Source organism: Cavia porcellus, unplaced genomic scaffold, assembly GCF_034190915.1.
Source record: "Cavia porcellus strain 051 isolate PalLab524CR breed Dunkin Hartley unplaced genomic scaffold, mCavPor4.1 scaffold_8, whole genome shotgun sequence".
NCBI lineage: Eukaryota > Metazoa > Chordata > Mammalia > Rodentia > Caviidae > Cavia > Cavia porcellus.
Window position 1 is genome coordinate 6866088 of NW_026947491.1, and position 25142 is coordinate 6891229.

The 25142-nt window shown below is 50.4% G+C and overlaps 1 protein-coding gene across 2 annotated transcripts in view; it reads left to right on the forward strand.

Annotated features, from left to right (window-relative positions):
- Positions 1-9979: 9979 nt before the first annotated feature.
- Positions 9980-25142, forward strand: part of Lpin1 (lipin 1) — a 61768-nt gene continuing 46605 nt past the window's right edge. For both annotated transcript variants that reach the window (XM_013144449.3, XM_023561912.2), the window contains exon 1: positions 9980-10231. In XM_013144449.3, the coding sequence (XP_012999903.2) occupies positions 10151-10231 (81 nt within the window). In that variant the 5' untranslated portion in view covers positions 9980-10150. The remainder of the gene's footprint in view (positions 10232-25142) is intronic.

Consider the following 25142-nt stretch of genomic DNA (forward strand, 5'->3'; position numbering starts at 1 on the left):
AGTCCTGGGATCACAGGTAAGCACCATTGTGCCTGGCAATGTTATTCAGCTCTTAAAACCCAAATTGTCATGCTCATTTCACAGGTGTCAAAATGAGGCTAAGCTAGTGAAAGACTTGCTTAGGTCACACAGCAAATAAGTGGCAGAGGCCAGATTGCCTGTCTGACCTCAAATCCCAGATTCTGGGATTTAAAAATTTTTTTCAGTACTGAGGATTGAATTTAGGAGTTTACAGTAAGCTCCCCTACCAGCCCTTTTAAAAATTTATTTACTTATATTTTTGTTTCTGTTTTGAGAGAGACTTGCTATGTAGTGCAGGCTGGCCTTGAACTCATTTTGTAGCCCAGGCTGACCTGGAATTCACAGAGATCCTCCTGCCTCAGCCTCCTGAATGCTGGGATGACGGGTGTGCACTGCCATGCGGGACTCAACAACAAAGCAGAGACAATAAGTTTCTGGGTCCTTCTTTCTTCAAAGCTGAGTGCCAGGTCTGGCTGTGTTCAGGTGGAGGGAAGGCAGGATCTCCACCCTGCTCTGGGTTGCCCACAGCTCCTTGGCAAACCCAAAGTTTCTTCTTTGGCATGATTTGTAGGAATGATCATAGCACAACGGCATCTCTGGGATCCTTTTCTGGAAGCTGCTTGATGTGCTGCGTTACCGAGGTCCGCTGTGATCCTTGCTTCTCTTGGCTTCTGTTTCCCCACATCTGCTGCGGGTGTGGTCATACAGGTGGAGCATGCTAATTTGCAAACCCAAATGCTAGATGCTGTGGTGCATGCCTGTCATCCCAGCACTTGGGAGGCTGAGGCAAGAGGATCACTGCCAGTTCAAGGGCAGCCTGGGCTACACAGAGAGTTCAAGAACAGCTTGGGCTATGTAGCAGGACTGTGTGTCAAACAACAAACAAACAAAATATCCAAAAGTCAAACAGAATTGAAAAACATCATGAATATCATAAGAAGTTTGCAGGACATCAAGTCCAAATTGTAGGTGCATAAAACTGTAACAGAAAACGCACCCCCCCCCAACCAGTGTACTTGAATTTCTCGGTTGCCCAGGTGACAGTTCCTATTCCAGCTCCTATTACTTCTGTCTCCTAGAAACAGCTGGGATGCACGTTGTAAGAACCAATCTAAGACAGCCAAGTACTGTGCCCCAGTGTTTCCCCTTGGCAACCAACCCCATAAAAATCTCCTTCCCTGGGGCTGGGGATTTAGCTCAGCGGCATAAGCGCCTGCCTTGCAAGCAGGCAGTCGTGAGTTCGATCCCTGGTACCGATAAAAACGAAAAAGACAAAAACAAAAAACAACAACAACAAAAAATCTCCTTCCCTGAGCCTTCGAGGCCCCACAGTTTGAAGGATAACTGATCCCTTGTCTGTACCTGTCTGATGTTAAATAAATCTGCCTCCAAATCCTAGGTGACCTTTTGGTGCTTCTGCTTGCTGATGCAAAACTACAATGTATGTGGCAGATATCTGGGATGCCAGAAAGACAGCAGTAAGGACAGAAAGCCCCACTACAATTTACTGAGTGCGGATTACATGTCAGGCACAGTGTTGGACACACTGGTCTTCGACAGCACTACGATGGGTCCCTTCCTTTACCTGATTTTCTCCTGGGAAGTGCTATTAGCTGACTTGGTTGGTGGCAAGCGACAGATGTCTGAATTATCAGTGGCAGCATGGCAGGTCTGATAGGCAGGTGGTCGAGCAGTCAGTCATCATGGACTCTGCTCATTCTCGTACCTCATCCAGGTAGGGATTCGGGGGGATCCCCAGAGCCTGAAGCTGTGTCCAGTGGGGTGCTCTGGAATGCCCACTGAGAGGTGGCCCTGACACAGGGCAGTGAGGACTCCCAGGAAGAGCTTCTGGAGTGAAGAGGGTGTGATGCTACACAGGACCAGGGTCGCCGCACAGCTCACTCAGAGGAGGATGTTGGCCCCCATGGAGAAGTAGTGGTAGAAATCATAAGGCAACCCAGGGGCCTGGCTGCAGGACTGTCCCCTTGTCCCATGCCCCCTCCCCTGCCACACAATTCCTGTCCTTTAATCGTATGAATCTGGCAACTGTCCCATGCCTCAGCTATGGGTAAAGAGATACAGCTTCACCATGAAGTGATAGTCACATGGTCTGAGAAGCTGGGATCTTCTTGGGGGTTCTCTCTATTGGGGGGTTCAACACAGGCATCAGTGGGCATACGTGTGTGCATCAGGTACTAGTAGTTCCCAAACGCTGCTGTCCACGCAGCTGCACCCATGGAGGCTATGCAGGTCTGCTCGGTTGGATGCTTGGTTTCTGCTTGTGGTAGAGGCTCAGTGAGCTCCTGGAGGCTGCCGTAGCCAGGAGCTCTCTCTTCTCCCTGTGCTGGAGCCAGGTGCCCAACCCTGACAGCCATTCACAGAGCTCACGGGCTCAGAGAAGGATCCAGTAGATGCCCTGTCACCACCCCATCTGGGACACTGTAACACAGACTGGGCCATGATGTGGACACCCCAATGCAGCCACAAGGGTCCTCCAATGGCCAGGGCCACACTCACTCTGTCCATGCATGATCAGCGATGACGCAGAACATGGGCCTGCTGGCGTGGTGCAGCGGCCAGCAGGTGACACACATGGCCACAATGGCTCCTGCAGGACGACTGGAGGATAGAGACAAAGAGAGGACAGACAGAAAGCAAACAGCTCAGTCAGGTCACCTCTGAGGATGCCTGAGGAGACAGATGTTTTCCTGTGACTTGTTTCTGGAGTTACGGGCTGGAAAGAGAACCTGGAGGTGATCCAATGCTTTTATTTTATTTTATTTTATTTTATTTTATTTTATTTTATTTTATTTTATTTTATTTTATTTTTTGAGACAGGCTCTCACTATCTAGTTTAGGCTGGCCTTGCATTCACTATGGAGCCCAGGCTGGCCTCGAACTCCCAGCAATCCTGCTGCCTCAGCCTCCTGAGTGCTAGGATGATAGGCGGGCATCATCACGCCTGGCTGACCAGTGGCATTTTATCTGCATGTCTTCTCAAACTTTGCATTGTCCTGTGCTGTGGATGACGGTCACCTCAGTCACCCTCTGGACACACGGGCTTCCAGAATCTCCTCCTGAACACTAGGATTTGATTCCAGCTCTGGGTGGCACATTCCCTCCCGGCTGTGTGATCTCACGGGCAGCAGACTTTACACAGTCAAGCGGTTCCTCCTCGCCTCTCCCCCTCCTCCTTGCCCACCCGGCTGCTGCTGCCCTCCTTCCCACGCAGCTGACACCCACGCCCTCGTCTTGCCTCTATCCATGCCCAGGACCAGGCCTCCTTCCTGCTCCCCCTCAGCGTGCAGCTCACACTCTGGGTGGGGTGGACGTTTAAGGCCCGTTTCCCGGTCCTTTTGAGACCCCTCTCACAAGCACAAATCGTCCCAGATCCTTACAGAAACAAGCAGGTAACCATCTTTACGGCGTTGCAGCGGGGAGAGGGCAGCGGCGTTAAGGAGAACTGAATTCGGGGGCCCAGCAGGCCTCGGAGCACACATTTCTTCAGCGTGGTTTTCGGTCTGGTCCACACAGACTGACTCCCTGGGGCGCATGCTGCTCCCTGCAGCGGATCGGGGCGTGGAAAACTGAATTCTCTCTCTTTCCTTTCCTTGTTTGTCAGAGTTTAGCTCTAGATGTCCTCCAGGAATCTTGTGTACTCACAGACAGCTTTCAGGAGAAGTGACTGCATTATGTAGCATTACGGCAGCTGCCTTCCTGCCAGGGACGTGGCCTGGTGTGTCTGGGGGGTCCTGGGGGACGTGGCCTAGGGTAGGGGACAGTTCTGGAGGCGTGGCCTGGCATAAGGGGCGGTTCCGGGGCGCAGCCTGGAAGGGTTCCTCACCCTCCTGGCTCCTTCTTTTTCCCTCCACTTACTGGGCACAGTTCCCTGAGCAGCTCGCCTCTGCCAGGTCCCTCTACCATTGCTGTGGTGCCTTGGAGCCGCCGACCATGCCCTGAGACCTGAGCCCAAATAAACCTCTGGACCTTTACTTTGTGGGCATTCGGCTTTGTGTCCAAGTGACCAAGGAAGTGATGAAAACGTTATACCTCTAGCCCCCGAGGAAGCCTGTGGTGACAGCGTAGGTCGCTGGACCTAGCCTTGCTGAGGACGGGCGGAGGGGACTGAGCTGGGAACCCGCGTGCCCACCTGCAGGCTGCGGATCTGGCTGACATGATGTGTCTCACTAGGCTGGCTGGGCACCCTAGGAGAAGGTCTTCCTCCATGTGATGAAGCTCGGGAGACCCTGCTTGCTCAGTAGCTCCAGATGGCAGGGTGTGGAGCTGGCTGGGGCTGAGGTTGATGGCACCAGGGCATAGAGGGCCACCAGGTGGCTCACAGTGACCAGCACAAAGAATACCAGCATAGTCAGCCGTGGAGCCAATGCCAGGGTCACGGGGGCAGAGCCAAGAACCCTGGCTCCAGTCACTGGGCTGTGTCCCAGGCCCAGAGTCTGCACTGGTGGCAGTGCAGAATGGAAGGACTGAAAAGTAAGTGGGAAATCCTGAAAGATCAGGGAGAGAGCAAGGAAAATCCAAAAGAAGCTTTGGAGTTCACTTAGGGTGCTCAGCACGACTAAATCAGAGGGGCTGCAGAAGCGAAAACATACAGAAAAGCAGAGGAGCTGACCCGGGGAGGAAACACTGGCACTGAGGAGCGCTTTGCTCAGGACCTGAGCTTTCAGATGGGGAGAGGCTGCTGACAGGCGGACACCGGGCTCAGCGCCCCCTGGATAAGGATCCTGGAAACTTCTGAAGTGATGAAACAGGTCACAGAAAGGATGGCAGAGGGACCAAGTCAGAGAGTTCTTTAGGACCATGGAGGGAAAGAGCAATGAGAAGCAAGCGTATGTGCTCCTGCATCCCAGCCAGACAGAGAAGTAGGCAGCTGGACGAGGAGTGGCAGGTGGTGCTGTATGTTATGGGCTGTCTTGGCTTCTATCTAGAAGTAGCTAGAAAGCCTCATGCACTCATAGGTAGGGCTTTTTGGAGGTGGCTGGATCTAGGGTGTGTGATGGTGGGATTAAGGGTGTGTGCTTACTAAATTAGTCCACCAATTTGGGTAATGGGAAGCTCCACCTGGGATGCTGGTGGCGCCAGCCAATCGGCTTGTAACCTGAGTGGAATAAAAGGGAAGGGAGGATAGCTACAGATTGCTGCTTCCTGTGGACCCTGCCATGGGCTGTTTCTCCTCTGCAGAGGCCCTCTGCCATGCCACCCTGCCTTGAACCAGCCAACCATGGACTGAAACCTCTACAAACTGTGAGCTGAAATAAACATTTCCTCTTTTAACTTGGGGTGTTGGGTATTTTGTCCCAGCAAGGAGAAAGTAACAAAAGAATTGGGCCTTGACTTACTATTGTATTTGACTTTTTAAAAAAATTAGAAAACTAAAGTTTGTTATATAATAGCTTGTTTTAAATGTTTAATTTTAAAAATTCAGAGTATTTGGGGTTTTTTTTTCCTTTTCCACATCTAAGCTTTCTTATTCTTTTCTCTTTGGAAAGTGAATTTTATTTGTTTACTTTGTTTTTTGATACCAGGGATCAAACTCACAATCTTGCACTCAACACACAGGTGCTTATACCACTGAGCTAAATCCCTGGCTGCAAAGTGAATTTTAAAAACTGGATGATGGTGTACATCTGTTGTCCAGCACTCTGGGAAGCCGAGGCAGGAGGATCTCAAGTTAGAACCCAGCTGGGCAACTTAGTGACTTAGAAGACCCTACCTCAAAATAAAAAAATAAAAAGGGCTGGAGATGCAGCTCAATGAAAAGACTCTCGGTTCAATCACAGTACTACCAGCAAAGAAAAGAGTAATGCATCAACTTAATGGTAAGACAATAAAAGAAAAAGGTGGAAAGTAAGTCAAGCTAATCAGACTTTGAGTCTGGCTTTTTGTTACTTTTGTGTGTGTGTGTTTTTGAGACAGGATCTCACTATGCAGTTCCGCCTGGCTTTAAACTCACTATGTAGTGCAGGTTGGCCTTGAACTCAAGGTGATCCTCTTGCCTCAGCCTCCCAGTGCTAGATTCCAGGAGGGCACCCCCACACCCTGCTCACTATTTTGTTCCTCTGATACTCAGTGCATTCACTTCCCTGCTTCCCTGGGTGGCCAGTGCCCTTGTGTCCAGGGGGCTGTGCATACTATTGTTGTCACACAGCCCTTACTGGGCACTTTTGGAAATCCAACTCCCAGATGGGGCACAGGCTGGAAGCGGCTCTCCCCTCCCCACCGTTCTGCAGTAAGAGCTGGAGCCGGGCCTCCCAGCATGCTGCATGAGGATTGCCCAGGTTGTTGCCATGCTTACAACCATGTAGTTTGAGCCCCATCTGGGCAACCTGGCTACTGAGGGAGAGTCTACCTCAAAATATAAAAGTAAACTCAGGGTTCCCTCCAGCCAGTGGTGAGGAAGCTCTCCTTTTGGGGACCAGAGTGGATGCCTTGGCGAGCAGGTGGAGAGTGGCCTGGCTTAGCTCCTCCTCTCTGTCTCTGTTCCTGCAGAGGCTGCAGCTGGCACCCGAATTCTTCCTGCAGCCCCTGCTCAGCAGTGAGAGTGTTCAGACCCCCGTTAAGTGTGTTTCTCTCCTGCTTTGCACGGAGGTGGCTGGTTCTACCGCAGGTGGCCCCGCACTATGTGTGCTTCGGTCTCCTGTCAGGAGCTTGGAGCTAATGTCTCCCTCAGATTCACAGTTCTGGGACTCAGTGCTAGGCTGTCACATGCTGGGTCCGCACCTGCTGAAGTCTCAGAGGCCAATGAGAAACATCTATTAAATCCCACAGGGATCATTTTCCTTTTTTCCTGGGTCAGGAAGCTCACCCCTAAAGTGTCAAGCCCCCAATTCCCGCACAAAGCCAGCTAGCAGGTGGCCAGCACATACCGTGACCTTCGCACTGAGCCGCATCCCCGGGCGCTTATTTGTCTATTTATTTCTGGGGCAGGGCCTTTGCTAAGTCTCCTGGTTGCCCAGGCTGAGCTCGAAATTGAGACCCTCCTGTCTCAGCCTCTCAGAGGGCTGGGATGACAGGCGTGTGGTCATATTTGGACTATTAAACGAAACTGTACCTTTCTAAAAATTAAAAAGCCTTGCTGTTGGAGCATAGGGCGGCTGCACGGAAGTAGGCAGGAGGGTCACAGTGGCCTGCACGGCTCCAGAAGGGCACCTGGATGGAGACCCGCAGCGCGGCGCGGCGCGGCGCGGGTCCCCAGCCCGCGCTTCTGTCCCACGATGACGCCCGCGGGCAATGCGAGGCGCAGGGAGGCGACCCAGGCGGGCGACAGCAGCTCGCCCAGCTCGCGCACCGCGTGGAGGATCCCTGCACAGAGCCGCCTTCAGCACCGCGCGCGCGGACAGCGCCGTGAGCCCCGCGGCCCCTCGCCCGTCCTGGCCGCTGCCGCCTCCTCCTCTCCAGCCTCGGCTTGGAGGCCTCGGCCTGGGGCTGGGGCTGCGCGGGACCCAACGCCACGGGAGGGCTTGTTCTTGCCGAGGGACGGGCTGCAGATCCGGCCTGCAGCGCGGGGGGGGGGGGTTAGCCCGTTCTCCCCACCGCGCCATTTGTGCGCTGCCCTGGGCGGAAGTGAAAAGACTGTGCTTGGCCTGTTTTAGACGCCTCACTGACCTCTCTCTAAGTGCATGGGGGTCGCCAGAACTTGCAGCTGAAAAGCTATTTATTTGTTTATGTGTTTATTAGTTAATTGGTTTTCTCGAGACAGGGTTTCTGCGCAGTTTAGACTGGCTTTGAACTCACCATGAAGCCTCAGCTGTCCTTGAACGGCGATCTTCCTGCCTCAGCCTCCTGAGTGCTGGGATTACAGGTGTGTGCCTCAGCACTCTGGAAGACCCTTTACACGTCTCTGTCTTATTGCCAGGATGTCTGGCATTTTATGGAAAGTAGGTCCCTAGCCAGGTACCCTGTGCAAGCATCTGTTCAGCTCAATTGTGGAAGCAGCCTGTATGACCATTAATAGATGAACTGATTAAAAACAAGTGGTGTTTACACATAGTGGAGTATTACCCTGCCATAAAAAGGATACACTTGAGGCTTGTCTAGGCAAGCAGGTGCACCTTGAACCGGTAATGCTAGGTACAATCAATCAGACACATGAGCCTAATTATCATATGGTTTTTCTTATATGGTGTCTTAGTTACTTTTTCTCATTGCTGAGACAGAATGCCCAAAATTAAGGGAGGAAAGGATTATTTAGCTCACAGTTTGTAGAGATTTCTATCCATCATGGACTGGCTTGGAGGCAGGGTGGCATCGCAGAGGAGAAACAGTTTATGGCGGGCAGAACATAGCAAAACAAGCAAGTGACAGGGCGGACCCCAGCTCTTTCCATCCCTTCTGTCTTAGCCAGGCTGCTCAGGGCCAGCAGCACTCACACCCTCACCCCCAGTGCCCTTGAGCCTAGCACTGCACCGTGAATCCATCCCAGCATCCCACACTCTAGATCAGCCGCCTCTGAAAGAGCTGCCTGATGGCATGAGGCCTTGTGAGGGCATCTAAACAAAGCCCCATAACATATGGGAAATACCAAATATAGGTAAATAAATTAAAGAACAGAGCAGGAGATAGCGGATAAAAAAGAGAGATAGGTTTTTGGTGGAGACGCAAAGGGGACCTGGGAATGGGAGAGGGCGTTGGAGGGAGGAGAGGACAGGGGGAAGCAGAAAAAGATCAAGACGTGATGTGTACATGCAATTGCTCCCCATGCTGAGTGCATGTATTTTGTGCCACAAACTTGAGATCATAAACACAGGCAGTCTGGCCCTCAGGAGGCTGAGGCAGGAGGACTGCTGTGAGTACAAAATCAGCCTGCACTACATAGCAGGAACTTGTGTCAAAAAAATTATAGGCAAAGTCTTTCTAAATTGGACTCTAATAGCCCAAGAAATAATATTGAGAACGAACAAATGGAACTATATCAAACTAAATAAATACACAAAAAAGAAAAATGGTCAGAGTGAAGAGAGTCTAAAAAATGAGAGGCTGACAGTTGCTCTTGTGCCCCTGCCCAGCATGGCTTGTTTTGCAGGGTCAGAGGACCAGGGCTCTCAGACGTGAGTGCTGGCCAGGTGGTGCAGACCGAACCCCAGCGTGGACCCTGGCAGCTAGACCCGTGTCACCCTGCCTGCCTCGCTGTCTCTGCTGTGAGATGCCGTGTTGAGGGCTCTGAGGACCACGGTGCAGCCGCAGCTGTGCACACTCGGGTTCCTGCGGGCGACTGCGGCCACGCTGTCCCCAGGGACGGCTGCCTGTCGGTCCTTCGGCCAGTGCCATGCGTCACCAGTCCCGACTCCTCACCACCTTATCACTCCATGGTCATCAGCTTCTTAAAATATCTCAGTGGGGTGGATTAAAAATAGCAAGGGGGTGGACATGGCCAGCAGGGTGGCATTTGGCCCCAGGAGGACCTTTCAGGGCATCGGATGGCTGTGCTGCTGCTCCAGGAGGCGTCAGCCCCGAGCCAGACCTGGGTGGAGAACCAGCACCTCCCTGTTTCCACTTCCACACCGAGAGCAGAAAAGCCAAGCTGGGACGTCGGGCTCATCCTGAGACAGGGGCTTCCAGCACGCAGTGTCCCCTGCTGGTCTTGCTCTGCCGTGAGCTCAGAGGCAGGCTTGGCATGGGGCTGGGGCACTGGGATTGAACCCAGGGCTTTTTGCCCTGAGCCACAACGCCAGGGCTTTGGGTTTGTATTTTGAAACAAGGTCTCATTAAAGTCACTAAGTTGCCCGAACTGGTGATTCTCTTGCCTCAGCCTCTGGAGTGCTGGGGTCACAGTCCCATGCCACCACACTGCCCCGTCCTGGTCCTGTCTTAGAGCTGCGCAGCCCAGAAGTGCAGATGGCCGGAGTGGGACCCCCTCCAGCTGCCCCATGCCACATGGGCAGGGACTGGAGCATGTGGCTCCTTGCCGCGGGCACAGTTTGCCAGCAGCACCCAGGTGGGAGAGGACAAGGAACCCAACACCCTGCTGCCCCACGGCCTTGTGACCTGGCCCTGCTCCACCCAGCGTCCAGGAGGAAGCGCAGCCACCCTGGGCACGGGTGTCGCCACCGACCGGCTCCTGAGATGGTGTCTTGAGGGAGAGGGACAGGGACAGTTCCCTCCTGGGCCAGCCATGGCGAAGCAGAGCCGTGTCCACAGCTCCGGCTGGGATGCCCTGCAGGGCAAGGGGCCCCTGGACTCGGCGTGGTCATGGGTAAGGCTGACCGGTAGCGCTCTGCTTTTTCTGGATAAGCGGCTGGCTGGCTCTCAGGCTCCTATATTGGAGGCTTTTTCGTGGCCTGGAGTCAGTGCTTATTCAAGACCTAACCAGGGGTGCTGGTGCATGCCTGTAAGACTGGGAAGCTGAGGCAGGAGGACCCCTATTTGAGCCCCTCCCGGGCAACTGAGTAAAATCCTGTCTTGAAATAAAAAAAATAGGGCTGGGGATTTAGCTCAGCAGCATAAGTGCCTGCCTGGCAAGTGTGAGGTAGTGAGTTCAATCCCCAGTACCACAAAAAAAAAAAAAAAAAAAAAAAAAGAAAAAAAAGAAATAAATAAAATAAAAGGGGCCCCAGGGATGTAGTATTTAGGCTCTGCCTGGATTTAACCCCCAGAGCAAAAACACAGAACTAAAGGTGTACGCTTTGCTTGACTGGAGCAAGCACAGTGAGGCTGTGAGCTCCTGGTGTTTTGGGGTGTGGAGATGATTCCCGCTTTCACCGTGTGCCACTGTGGTCCCTGACAGTTGGCTCAGTGATGTATTGGGCCCTCAAAGCTGGCACCTGTTGGCATGGCCCATTGGAGACCTGGTCCTAGCTGCCAGCCAGTGTGTGTGTGGGGAGGGTTGGGCAGCAGGCACTCCGTGGAAAACTCCTGTGGGAAGTGGAGGAGCACAGTCCCCCGGGCAGCAGTGGGAGTGCAGGAGTGGGCGAGAGGGCTCAGGCCTGCCATTTCTGCAGAGGATGAGAGTGATGGTGGTGGCTCAGGGATGACAGGTGCTAGGCCATTGCCCTGGACATGCATCCTGACCACCCCAGAAGTGTCTCAGCCCCAGCTGCCAGAGGCTGGTCCCACATGGAAGGGGTGGGGGAGCTGGGGGCCAGACAGTGTCCTGGGAAGGAGGGAGACCCACTGCTTGTACCTGGAGTACCTATGCCCTGTCGCTCTGCAGTGCTTTGAGGGTGTCCCTTTATTTTTATTGTTTTTAAATTTTTGATTTCACCGAGTCACTAAGATGCTCAGGCTGGGTTGGAACTTGGAGTGCTCCTGTCTCAGCCTCCTTGAGGGTTTGGATGACAGAGGTACATCACCACTCCTGGCTGTGGATGGTTTTGTGGTTTCTGGGATGGAAATGGCCTTGTCTGGTCCCCTCCGAATGTCCTTTGGGTGTGTCCCTGCCTGGTGCTGACTGTGGTGCTCACTGTAGAGGGTGCTGGATTTCTGCAAAGTGTACCACATCCACGCGGGACACACTGCTCTTCCATCTAGCCCGTCCTCTGGTGGTTGGCATGACACCAGGGCCACTCCCGGGGACAGCCTGGGAAGCACTGCGGGACTGGGACTGCCTGTGGTGGCTGTGGTTCCTAGCGCAGCCTCATTCTCCTGGGGTCTCCTTGCAAGGTCTGTGACCCAAGGAAGTTCTCACCAAGGTCTGAACTGAGGTCTGAAGTTCACTGTGTTATTGATTATTTTGCCTTATTACGAAAGCATGCTCTAGCCAGGCACCAAAGCACGTGTTGGTCATTCCAGCACTGGGGAGGCTGAGGCAGGAGGATTGCTGCCATTCAGATACCCACCTGGATTTCTTAGAGGGACTCGGTCTCAACTCCCCCCACAAAGAAAAAGCATAAAACTGTGTTTAATCCCTAACCGCGGCGTGCTGAGGGGGTACGACAGGGTGCTGGCATGCGGGACACCTCGTGGCGCAGGGGTCAGGGGTTTTCTAAACAGAGCTTGAGCTTCCTTCCTTGAAGGCTGTGTAAGCAGAGCTGCAGAGAGGACTTGAAGTTCACCTCTGTGTCCCCTTTGCTGCCCAGCCTCCACCTCTGGCCCTAGCATTTGATAATGGCCTTTGATTCAGGGGCTTTGAAGCCCCCACTCTCCTCTGAGGCCCTGGGCCATGGACCTGGATGGGAGGGAGGGGTCTGAGGTGGGCAGTCCCAGGGTGCACCCAGCCTGCCTGTCTCAATGCACCCCTGAAAGCACTGCCCCTGGCTGCAGAAGGCCAGGGGCCTGGGCTCGGCTCCTGGGACAGTCGGCCCTGCTGTGTGCTGGGGGCCGCAGAGTCGAGTGGGCAGCCCTGGTGAACTCAGGGTTTCCTCCCTGGGGTGCCAATCGGGAGACTGAGGCAGGAACTCGGAGGCTGAGATGGTGCAGGGTGCCAGGCAGGGCCGGGGTCTGGGAAGCAGGTTGGAGAGGCCACAGCTGCAGCAAGGTTGGCCCTGGGCCAGTGCGGTGGCTCCAGGAAGGGGAACAGAGACTAGGCACCCTGGGCTGGGAAAGGGCAGAAACCGGAGCCCACAGGGCCACCTGTTGAGTTGGCACCGCTGCCTGGGCGTCGGTCATGGAGGCTCTGGCACCCGTGGGGCCATGAGTGTGTGCAGGGCTGGGGGGCTGGTGGTGAAGCCATGGGGAGGCCTGGGCCCTGGAGGAGGCAGGGTGCACTGGGCTGCTTGGGACCAGCCGGCTGCAGGTGAGCGGGAGCGGAGGAGGGGCGGGGGTGGGTCGGCAGAGCGGGGAGCGACAACAAGAGGATTTCAGTGAACTGAGCAGAAGGTGGCAGAGAGAACAGAATTCCCCTAAAGCTCCATCAGTCCTTCCTCAGGCCTTCAGGAGTTTATTTTTCCTAGCTTGAGGCTGGCATGGGGTGGCAACCAGGCTGTGCTGACCTGTGGTCAGGGCCAAGTCAGGGACCAAGGCTAAATGGAGAGGCTCGGTTTCCTGCCTGTGTGGTGCCAGTGAGTGACGGAGGAAGGCGGTGTCCCCAGCACAGTAGGTTAGTGTCAGTCTGCGTGCGGCCTGGAAGGGAGGTCCTGCCGGGCCAGCTAGGAGTGCTGCGAGCTGTGTGGGTCATGTGAGAACAGCCAGGCTGGCACTGTGCTCTGCCGGGAACGAACTGTGCTAAACTGTGACCTGGCAGGTGCCGACCACAGGCTGACAGGAGTGGAGGAGCCATCCAATGGGGTGCAAGAAGGGAAGGTGGGGACACAGGAGCCCAGAGTGCTGGGGAGGCAGAGGCAGGCAGGCTGCCCAGGTCCGGCATGGTATGTTCAGTGGGTGTATGACTGGGAGAGGGGCACCCACAGCCTGGGCTCTGTGGGTCAGGACACGCCCACTGAAAAGAGAACATCTCAGCCATGTAGGAGTGAGGAAACCCCAAAATGGGCTCGGGTGCTGTCCTTCTGTGACTGCTCTGCTGTGGGAGAACCCAAGAATATTCCTGAGCTGGGCAAGGTAGCACACTCCTGCGATCCCAGCACTCTGGAGGCTGAGGCAGGAAGATCCTCTAGAATTTGGGACCTGGGCTACATAATTCAAGGCCAGTGCAAACTAACCAAAGGAAGGAAGGAGGGAAGGAAGACAGACAGAAAGAAAGGAAAAGACTTCCAGAAAGATGGCAGAGAAACAACTTCTCTGAGATTTGGTGTCCAGACTCTGGAATAGAGCAATGTGAGGAAGAGAAGAAGTAAGGAGGTGGATCCCCAGGACCCAGCAAGGATCTGAGGTGGGATCTGAGACCCATGAGCAGAGTGAGGGAGAATTCAGGAAAGAAGGCACTTTCCCCCTAAGCCCTGACTCATGTGGGAGAGGTGACTTGACCCTGCAGGCCTGCAGTGACCACTGGTGACCCCAGAGGCCCCCGCAGAGGAGCACAACGGTGGAGCAGAGCAGTGGATGCAGTGGACTGCACTGGCTGCTGAGTTATTTGGGTTCAGATGTCCCTCAGCCAAGAGAGATGGGCTGGTAGCACCTTGGAGAGCAGAGGGTCCCAGTGTCACGGAGAGGAGGAACTGAGTTCCAGTCAGCTGGAGGCCAAGGAGCTGAGTTCACACCGGCTGGAGGCACAGGGACTGCTGCAGGCTGCACAAATGGGGTTCCAGCCTCACAGCTGGAAACCGACCCAGATGCCAGCGGAACTGAAGGTGCTGCTGGGATTGCCCACTGTCCTGCTGCAGAGCCATGGCTGGTTTCCTGGGGTTGCTCAGCACGGATGTGGGTGCTGTCTACGGTCATAGCGGAGACGCCTGGAAGTGGACTTTTTCTTTTCTTGTATTTCTTGTTTTTTCCTTGATTGTTTGTTCTCGTTTTTATGAGTGTGAACCTTGTTCCTAAGTATTTTTGTTGTTATTGTTCTTATTTTCATCTCGCCCTCCTCTTTCCCTCCTATCTTCTTTATTAACTCCCCAAATTTGGGTAAACTATGTTTGTCCTCCAGCCTTGCGTCTAATCTCTTTTTTTTCTTTTTCTCTATTGTCTACCTAGCACCTTTTAAATTTTGTCCTCTAAGGATAAAATTACCCCGTTGGAGGCATATTTACTGTTTACAGTTTTCCAGTTCATTTTAGATCTTGTTATATAGCCACCAATATAGTTCATATAGTTAAGGTAGCAAATTAATAGTTACCACAGCTTGTCATTTTCTAGGTTGTGTTTCATGCTATTGTTATTGCTGATTGTGCTATTTAGCCAAGGTGTCATAATTGTTCTAATCGGTTTTCTCTGGTATACTAAGACTAGGTCACCTAGCCGGGTGAGGTGGCTCATGCCTGTAATCCCAGCACTTAGGAGGCTGAGGCAGGAGGATCATTGTGAGTTTGAGACCAGCCTGGACTACAAAGTGAGCTCAAGGCCAGCCTAAACTGCATAGTGAGACCCCGTCTCAAAAACACACACACACACAAAGGCTAGATCACCTAAGAGTCATAAAAAATATTATAGGGCTGGACCAAATAGGCAGCAATTTCTCATTCACAATAAATTGTAGAGGTAGGATCTTGCAACAGACTCAAAACCCAAAAGCCAGCTGCACCTGAGAGATCCCTGAGAAGTAGTCATTTCCTAAGGGGTCTCAATACTTTCCATAAAGCTACCTGGCATAAGCAACTTACAAGGATCTGCAAAGGAATTGAACTAAAAAGAAAGAAAATGAAAAGATACTTATGCAAGATGCAACCCCAGACTTCCAATTCACCAAAGGCAAACCCAGGAAGCAATGAGACAGAACAATTCAAAAGCCACCCACCTGGACACTCTGAAGTGGTAATGCTGGAAGTAATAAACCAGAAAAATGAGGTCTAGAAAAAATCAATCAGAAATGCTTTCTCAGATGACTCCAGGTAGTGATCATAATAAAAGACATGCCGATTTTTAAAAACGGAAGCATTTAGTAATGTGGAGGAAACCGTGAGTGCTTAACATAGGGAAGAAATGGAATACACAAAATGATCAAAATTTAAAATTCCACTGAAAGTATATGCAACAGAATGATCCAATGTGAGGACAGAGTATCAGGTATAGAAGACAGGATTGTGGTTACTGATCATAGAAAATAAAGGTTTCTTAAAAATAGCAAGTGACCATAGAAAAATCATTCCAGCAGCTTCTGTCTGATGCAAAGAAGAATAACATAGTGTTGGCTGGAGTCAATGAAAAAGCAGAAGATAGTGCAAATGACTTAAAAAATCCTGTTCACAGAAATGACATAAAATTTCCAAGCTGGAAAAAATGATTTTTACGTGCAGATACATGAGCATATAGAAGTCAGTAATCCGTGATCAAAGGAAATTTACACCAAGGCAGATAGTGGTCAAGATTCCAGAAATTCGACACAAGAACAGAATATTAAAAGCTGTTAGAGAAAAGAAACTACTCATCAGAATTACAGCTGACTTCTCCACACAAATCCTCAAGTCAAGGAGATCTTGGAATGAAGAACTTCAAGATCTAAAAGAAAACAACCTCCATCCTAGATTGGTGTGTCTCACAAAACTATCTTTCAAAATTAGTGGAGAAATAAGATACTTTTGGGACAAACAACAGCTGAAGAAATTTATGACCACCAAAGCAGCATTCCAAAGTGTTCTGAAGCACATTCTAGAGAGAGATAAGGAGGACTACAGCTCCAGGAACCCCAACACAATGAATCCATCAAGAAAGGCGAATAATTATATGTCGGGGTGGGACCACAACAGGGGAATAATGACAAGGATAAGTCAATACAGTCATACCCATCAGTGTAAACGGTCTCGATTCACCAGTCAAAGAAACAGACTGGCAGAATGGATCAAGAAACAAGGTCCAACAATATGATGCACAAAAGAAGCACTTTAATTCAAAAAGAAATTCATGGACTGAAAATTAGGGGAGAAAAGCAGTGCTCTACGTGACAGGAACCTAGGGGGAAAAGGTGGGGATAGCTACTCCGAAGACAAAGTGGATTTCAAGTGAAGAGTGACTCAGAGAGACAAAGACGGTCACTACATCCTTGGAAAGGAAATAATCCAAGAGGAAGAGGTAACAATCACATATATGCAACACATCCCAGCATATCCAACTACATAAACAAGTAAAAAAAACCATGAAAAATCAAACAAGCACTAATACAATTCTAACGAGGGATCTCATATCCCACTATCACAAACAGATGATCAACTAGATAACAAAATCAACAAAGAAACAGATGGACTTTGAACAGATGGACTTCATAGATGGCTAGAGAGTGTTCCCTTAATAACATCAGAAGACACGTTCTTCTCGGTTTCCAAGGGACATTCTCCAAAATAGACCACGTAGTAGCCTAAATGCAAGGAAACTGAAGTTACCCCATGTGTGTTATCAGCCCATAGTGCAATGAAATTGGAAATCAATATCAAAAGAAACCACAAAAACTTTATAAAACCGTGGAAATTAAATAACACCTTCCTGAATAGCAATGGGTCACAGGTGAGACTGAAGAAGAAATCAGACAGTTAAATAGTAATGCAAGTACAACATACTGGAATGTATGGGCTGCCACAAAAGCAGTTCTACAAAAGAAATTTATAGCAGTGAATCCCTATATCAGAACCACAGAGTGAGCTCAAAGAAACAACCTAATGTTGAACCTCAAGCTTTAGAAAAAGAAGCCAGTGAAACTCGAAGCTTATAAGACAACAGGAATTATAAAGATCAGAGCAAGGACTAGGGAGTTAGCTCAGAGACTCAAGCAATTTCCTGGTAAGTGCAAGGTCATGAGTTCGATCCCTAGTACCAAATGAATAAATAAAGATCAGAGCAGAAATTAATACAATGCAGACTAAGAAAACAATACAGACCAAAAACCAATACAAAAAAGAACTGAAGAGTTAGTTCTTTGAAAGATTAAATCAAATTGACAAGCCCTTAGCCAACCTTATCAAAAAAGGAAAGACTTGAGTCCATGCAATTAGGAATAAAGAGGTTGAAACCAAAACAGATCCCACAAGTCCAGAAGAGCATTCATACCTTTTTTAAGAACTTGTTTTTTGTCTTTTTTGTACCAGGGATTGAACTCATGATCTTTCACTTGCCAGACAGACGTTTGTGCTGCTGAGCTAAACCCCTAGCCCAAGGACCTGTATTCCAATATGAAGAAAAACACAGAAGAAATGGACAGATTCTTAGACACATGTGAGTCATGAAAGCAGAATCAAGAAGAGGTAAAAATTTTGAATAAACCAGTAATAGTCAATGAAACTGAAGATGTAATATAAAATCTACCAACAAAGAGAATTCCAGGCTCTGACAGATTCACTGATGAATTCTACAAGAAATTTAGAGAAGACTTAATGCTACTATTTCTCAAACTAATGAAATTTAAAGGGAAGCAGTACTACCAAATTGAGTCCTGGAAGCAAGCATTCCCCTGATACCAAAACCAGCAAAGAATCCAAACAAAAAAGAGAGCCACAGGCCAATCTCCCTAATGAAAATAGACCTAAAAATCCTCAGTAAGATACGGACAAACTGAATGCAGCAAGTATTGTTGTACAGGATGACCAAGTGAGATTCATCCCCAGGGATGCAGGAATGGTTCAACACACGCAAATCAATGAATGTAACATGCCATATTAACAGAGCCAAAGACAAAAATCACATCATATCAACAGATGCGGAAAAAGCATTTGACAAAGTTTAACACTCATTCATGACAAAACAAAACAAAACAACAACAACAAAAAAAAAAACTCTAGATCTTTCTGAAGTTGATTGGAAAAAAAAAAACCCTAGAGAAAACTGGAATACATGGGCTTTATTTAAATCTGAGGAACACCTTCTATGGGAAACCAACAGCCAACATTGTACTGAATGATCAGAAGCTAAAAGCCTTCACTGTAATATTTGGAACAAGACAGGAAGGTCCACCATTACCGTTCTTATTCAATATAGTTCTGGAAACAGTAGCCAGGGCAATTAGACAAGAGAAAGAAATAAAAGGAATAAGGATAGGAGAGAAAGAACTTAAATTATCATTATTTGCAGATTACATAATATACCACATAGAATACCCCAAAAACACCACAAAAAGACTTCTAGATTTAATTACCAAATTCAGTAGCATAGCTGAATACAAAGTCAACAAGGAAAAATCAGTAAAGTTTCTGTACACAAATAAACTCACCAAGAAATAAATTAGGGAAACAACACTTTTGATTGAAAAAAATGAAATAATTAGGAATCAGTTTAATGACGGAAGTGAAGACTTTTGCATTGAAAACTCCAGTACTCTGAAACAGGAGATTAGAGAGGAAATCAAAAAGTGGAAAGATATCCCTTGCTCTTGAGTAGGAAGAACCAGTATTGTGAAAATGGCCATACTCCCAAAACTGTTACACAGCCTTAATGCAACCCTGATCAAAGTTCCAATAGCATATCTCACAGAATCAGAGAAAACAATCCTAAAATTCATCTGGAACCAGAAGAGATCTAGAATAACAAAAGCAATTCTGAGTAACAAAGGTGAGGCAGGAGGCATCACAACCCCTGGCCTGAAAGTCTATGGTAAAGCTACTATGCTAAAAATAGCATGGTATTGGCAAAAAAAAAAAAAAAAAAAAAATAGACCTGAAGATCAATGTAATAGATTAGAAGATGCAGAAACAACTCCAAACATACATAACTGCCTTATCTTTGACAAAGGAACCCAACATGCTCATTGGAAGAGACATAGTCTCTTCAATAAATGGCACTGGAAAAGCTGGCTTTCCACATGCCAAAGATTAAAACTTTCTTCATGCACTAAACTGAAATACAAATGGGTCAAACATATAAAATACTAGTATATGTGCTGCCAAAGTGAGTACTAAGATCTAAATATTAAAACAGATAGCACTCGGGAGGCTGAGGCAGGTGGACTGGTGTGAGGTTGAGGCCAGCCTGGGTTACAAAGCTAGTCCAAGGCCAGCCTGCACTACATAGTGAGATCCTGTCTCAAAAAATTAAGATTAAAAAACAAAACAAAACCATAAAACAGAAACACTAAATCTGCTGGAAGATGGAATAGGCAGAAGAAGACATGGGTGTAGGCAAAGACTTCATGAGCAAAATGCAGATTGCACAGGAACTGTCACAAAGAATCAACAAGTAGGATCTCACCCTACTGAAAAGCTTTCCCACAGAAAGAGAAACCACTAACAAGGTAAAGAGACAACTCATACTGCGGGAAAATATTTTGCCAGCTCTTCCTTAGACAGAGGACTAATATGTAGGATATATATAGAACTAAAAATATCAGACACCTCAGCTTCAAAGGCCCAGTCCAAAAATGGACATCTCAAATGAAACTTCTCAGATGAAAAAGTATAAATGCCAAATAAATATACGACAACATTTACACCATCACTGGTCATCAAAGAGATGCAAATTAAAGCATTGAGATTGCATCTCACCCTGGAAAGAACAGCTGTTATCCAGAAATCAGTCAATACCAGGTACTGGTGGGGCTGTGGGGAAAAAGGAGACTTCTCCACTGTTGCTGACTCCACACTGGTGCAGCCACTGCGGAAATCAGTGTGGAGATTCCTCAGAAAACTAAAGCTAGAGGATCATCTGACCCATCTATTCCTCTTAGTATCTTCCCAAAAGAATTAAAAGCATCATACCATAGCAATGTATGCACACCCACACATACAGTGGCACAGTTTGTAACAGCTAAATTTTGAAAATAGTCCAAATGCCCATCAACTGATGAATGGAGAAAGTAGATGTGGCTTTTAAAAATACAATGGAGTGTTACTCAGTCATAAATAAGAACAGCTTGAGACATTTCTAAATAAATGGATGCACTTCGAAACCACACTTTTAAGTGAAACAAATTGGACACACATTCGTAAATATTGTGTTGTTTCTGTGGTGGGAGAAGTCAGAAGTGTAAATAAGGATCAGAATGTATACTAGATAATATGAAAAGGAAGAAAATGCTCCACTGAGAAGGGGAACTAGGGAGGAGGGTGGGGAAAAAGAAAACATGACAAAAGGAAGAGAACATGGAAACGCAGCTTCGTAAATAATGAAGGGGAGAGGGCTGCGGGGAAAGAGAAGGATCAGTCTACATCATGTGCAGGCACAAACTCCCTGTGATGAGTGAGATCCTTACGTGTATCTAAGATGTGCCAATATCCCAGCACCTCGGAGGCTGAGGCAGGAGGATCACTGAGAGTTCAAGGCCAGCCTGGGCTACAGAGTGAGTTCAAGGCCAGCCCGAACCATACACTGAAACCGTGCCTCAGAAAAGACCAGAATAAATAAATAAATAATATTTTAAAAGTACCAAATTTTTTTTTTAAAAAAACAAGAAACATCTATTTTTATTTTATTTTTTGGTACCCGGAATGGAACTCACTACCTCGTGCTTCCTAGACAAGTGCTTGAGGCGCTTAGCTAACCCTCGGCCAAGATCTAATTTTAAACAGTTCTGTTACCTGAATTCTTTTTGGTTTGGTTTGATTTTTGAAGACAGGATCTCAGGCTGGCCTCAAACTCTTGGTGATCCTCCTGCCTCAGCCTCCCAGGTGCCGGAATCACAGAGGTGCACCCCGGTACCCGGTCAGTGGGCGGCCCGTGACAGGCAGGCACTGGGAAGCTGGTCGGAGGCAGGGCTGACGCCAGGCTCTGCTGGCTGTGGACTGCGTAGACGCCGCCAAGGGCCAGTTGGAGAAGAGCTCCGGGCGGTGCGTGCGTCCCCAGGCCTGCAGAGGGCGGGGCGGCTGGCTGTGGTCTGTGAGCCGGGAGGTCCTCTTAGGTTCTGTGATCCCAGGGGTTCTGTGTGCCTGCAAAGGCTGGCGAGCTGGGTGGGGCTGGGGACACCACGCGGTGCCCTCACAAAGCCCCCTTCTGTGCCCTCCCGGCCGCTCTCCACTAGCACTCAGTGAGTCCCTGGGGGAAGCGGCGCCCCGCGCCCCCATCCCTTCTGCTCCGCAGTCACAGTCTGCAGAGCGCTCCGGGAGCCTGAGGCAGGAGGGTCTCAGCTGAGAGCCCAGCCTGGACAACTTAGCGATTCATTAAGACTTTTGTCTCAAAAAAAGAATAAATAAATAATAACAGTAAATGAAAGGATCTGGTGGAGAGGTCACGCTGATACCCAGGATGGGACCTGCTGGACTCAGCCCTCTCCCTTCCCCCAGGCAAGGCTGTGGGGGCTGTTGAAGAACAGAAAATAAGTCAGTTATTTCCCACATTTTCAGCTCACAGCCGGAGGGGTTTGCAACACATTTTCAAGGAATTCTCCGGAGGTGGCGCCCGCCCGGTACAGAGTGATCTGAATTTCCAAGGGGTTGAAAAGAAAGACGCTTGGCAAGCTTGGTCTTCACCCCGGCGGACCTGTGCAGAAGGGAGTTTATTAATAGCCGGGTGACTGACACCTCATGGGGACGGGCAGGGACAGGGGAGCAGGCGGGATCAGGTTTCCAGTCTTCTCCAATTAGAAGGCCGGAGCCCCGCGAGGTCTCCTATGCAGCCCCGGCCTGGGAAGCAGCATTGTGCAAACAAGCCGGGTTTCCAAATGAGAATGCCCGGGTTTAGATGTGCCGCTGTTTCTGAGGGCTTCCAGAGGCCAAGCTCCCTCACTGGCCCCAGCGGCCACCTACAGTAATCTGCCCTCTCAGGCCTCGCAAGAACTGTGTGGCACTGTCCTGCCTCAGTTTACACAGGGGAGCTGGGAGAGGCAGGGTCCCTGGACAGGGTCTCAAGCGGCACAGTCCTTCCCACCCGGGCTGCTGTGTCCCGCTGTCCCCCCAGAACTGCAGCCCCTGCTCCCTTGGGACAACACTGGGAGGTGGAACTGAATCCTCAGGCAGCGGAGTCTCCCCCCGCACAATGGCTCTGGGACTGGGGTTTCCCACACGGTCACCGGTCGGGGTCTGGGTCCTGGTCATGCTGGGCTGTGGCTGGCACATGGGTACTCGAGGTGTCACCAAGGCCTGGATACCTTCGCTCCTCGCTCCCCCTCCCCCGTTTTGTCCCCTGACCTCCCCCTCCTTGTCCCTGGTGGCCCAAGCTCCTGCTGCTTCCTCCAGAAAGTTTCTGTCTATGCTTCAAGACAAACAAACCCACCTTTCCTTCCCGCCCCTCTGTCAGTGCCCCCGTGCACTGTTTTCCCTGCTGGGTTCTGAACTTCAGGAGGACAGCAGTGGTCATTGTCCCTGCGAGGAGGCACAGGTCCTCGTGTCCCACATCACATGGCAGGGTGGCTACGGTTAGCCGTGGTGCTGTGACCACTGAGCTTCACTGTGTCAGCAGCTGCCCAAGGATGAGAAGGTGACACTTCCGGATGTGTCCGCGTGACCACGGAGGGTGACCGTGGGTCTCCATCTGTCCCTCCTGCTTCTCGGCTGTGCTTCCCGCTACCATGAACTGAGCAGCTCTGCTCTCCACATCCTTCCACCACAGTGTTCTTGCCTTGGAGCAGCTGACCATGGACTGAATGCCCGGAAACCATGAGCCGGCTCCAGCCTGCCCTCCTTCAGGCTGTGAGTACTGGATACTGTGTCCGGGAAGAGGAGAGCTAAGTAACAAAAGTGCGTTGCATCTTTCAGAACAGCTGGAGAGAGGATTTTCCTACTTCTGCAGTATCCTTGCCCCTCCCCACCTTCTGCTCCCCCACTTCAAGGATGCTGCTTGAAAGCCACCTCAGGTTTCACGTCTTTGCTGTCCCCTCCCCAGGGTTCCGGGAACTGCTTGAATGCTGTCTGTTAGTGATCCCGAGGAAGCGTCCCATGCATCGCCTCCTGAGGTGGCCTTCAGTGGGGCTCTACTTGTGGTGTTTTCACAGAGGCCGACTCTGTCACACCCACGGAGCAGGGTGATCTGAAGGAGGACTCACCATCATGACTTGACCATGAGCCCCAAACTTGTTTTTTGTCTTAACCAGTGTTGGCAAAATGGTTAAAGAAGGAGGAGCAAGACCACGGGTGGCAGTACAGGTCTGTCATCCCAGCAAACTGGGAGGCTGAGGCAGGAGGGTCACAAGTTTGAGCCCAGCCTGGGTATATTTATGACTTAGGGAGACACTGTCTCACTGAAAAATAAAAAGGGCTGGGGTGTAGCTCAGTGTGAAGGCCCTGGGTTCAAGTCCCAGGAACACAACAAAAATCCTAGCGGTCTTAAGTGTGATGTCTGCATAAGTGCCCAGCACACAGTGAGTGTCCCCCTCCCTGCACCCACACCTCCTTCTTGGCCTCCTCCTTGGTACAGGACTCTTGGAGTGGTCCAGCTTGGGTCACAGAGGAAACTTAATTGTATTTTTGGGTCTTTTGATCTCCTTGTGTAGTCCAGACTGGTTTAGAACCCACTGGGTAGCCAAGGTAGGCCTCAAACTGGCAGTGATCCTCCTGCCTCAGCCTCCCCAGTCCAGGCGTATTCCACCACACCTAGCGACAGAGGAAAACTGTAAAGAAAAACTCATTTATACTGCTTCCCTGTGGCCAGGAAGGTGGCCAAAAAGAAGGAGGAGGCTGCACTCAGTTTCCACTTAAATTCCACGCCCATTTATGGGTCCTTCATAGGGATCCTTTGCGTAAGTAAACCGCACTGGAAGAGGTCAGCAGGGTCCTGACCTTGCCCCGGTGGTGGTGGGTGCATTGAAGCCTGAGGAACTCAAGGCACAGAGGAAATCAGCTGATGTCACTGGGAAATGTTGTTTGGGGGGCTGGGGCGGAGGCAGGGTCAGGGATCAGCCCTCCTCAGGCGCCTCTGGACTTCCTGGAATCTTCCCGAGCTGTGACACACCCAGTAGGTGGAGCTAGAGAGTCACAGACCTGGAAGTCTTCTTGGAACAGTCAGCGCTAACCAGCACAATGCACGTTTTTTTAATTTCATTTTTCCAGTGCTGGGAATTGAACTCAGCACCTTTGCACTGAACTATACCTCCAGTCCCTTTTTATTATTTGAGACAGGGTCCCGCCAAGTCGATAAGTTGCCCGGGCTGGGTTCAAACTTTCAATCCTCCCTCCTCAGCCTCCTAGAGTGCTGGGATGACAGGTGTGAGTCATTGTGCCTGGCTGGAAAGATGGAGAAACGGCAGAGAGTCAGGAGCTGAGGGCCTGAAGAAAGTCAGTTAGGTGCTCGATGTGCAGAAAGGCTGGCATCAGAGTCACCCCAGCAACACAGGGCTCTGTCGCTTTTTCCAAGACCTTGAAGCCCATATCCAATCCCCATGGGACACAATTTCCAGCACTGAACTTGAGGTGCCTGTAGCAGCACCTGTGCAGAGTCCGGAATGATGGGTGTGGCCCCCTGCCATGTAGAAGGGCCTGGCTGGGAGCCAGAGGCCTAGGTTCAGAGGTGGCAGGCAGCATGCCAGCTGCTCCCCAGGACACAGGCTCAGCCCCCACCCAGACCTGCCTGGTCAGAGTCCAAGTAGTGATCAGAGCCTCTGCTGGTCCCTTGCATGAGGTCAGCTGGCCTGGTGCTCTCACTGAGCATTTCAAGGTGCAGAGGTAGACGCTGGTTCATGTGGGCTGCTCCGAGGCAGGGACCATGGCGAAAGGGCCTGGCGGAGGACAGTGCTTGCATCACGGCAGCCAGGAAGCAGAGCTCGGAGCAGAGCCAGAGAGGAAGGGTCATGGGATCAGTGATAGGCAAGGAGATGGAGGTGGAGATAAACTGTAGAG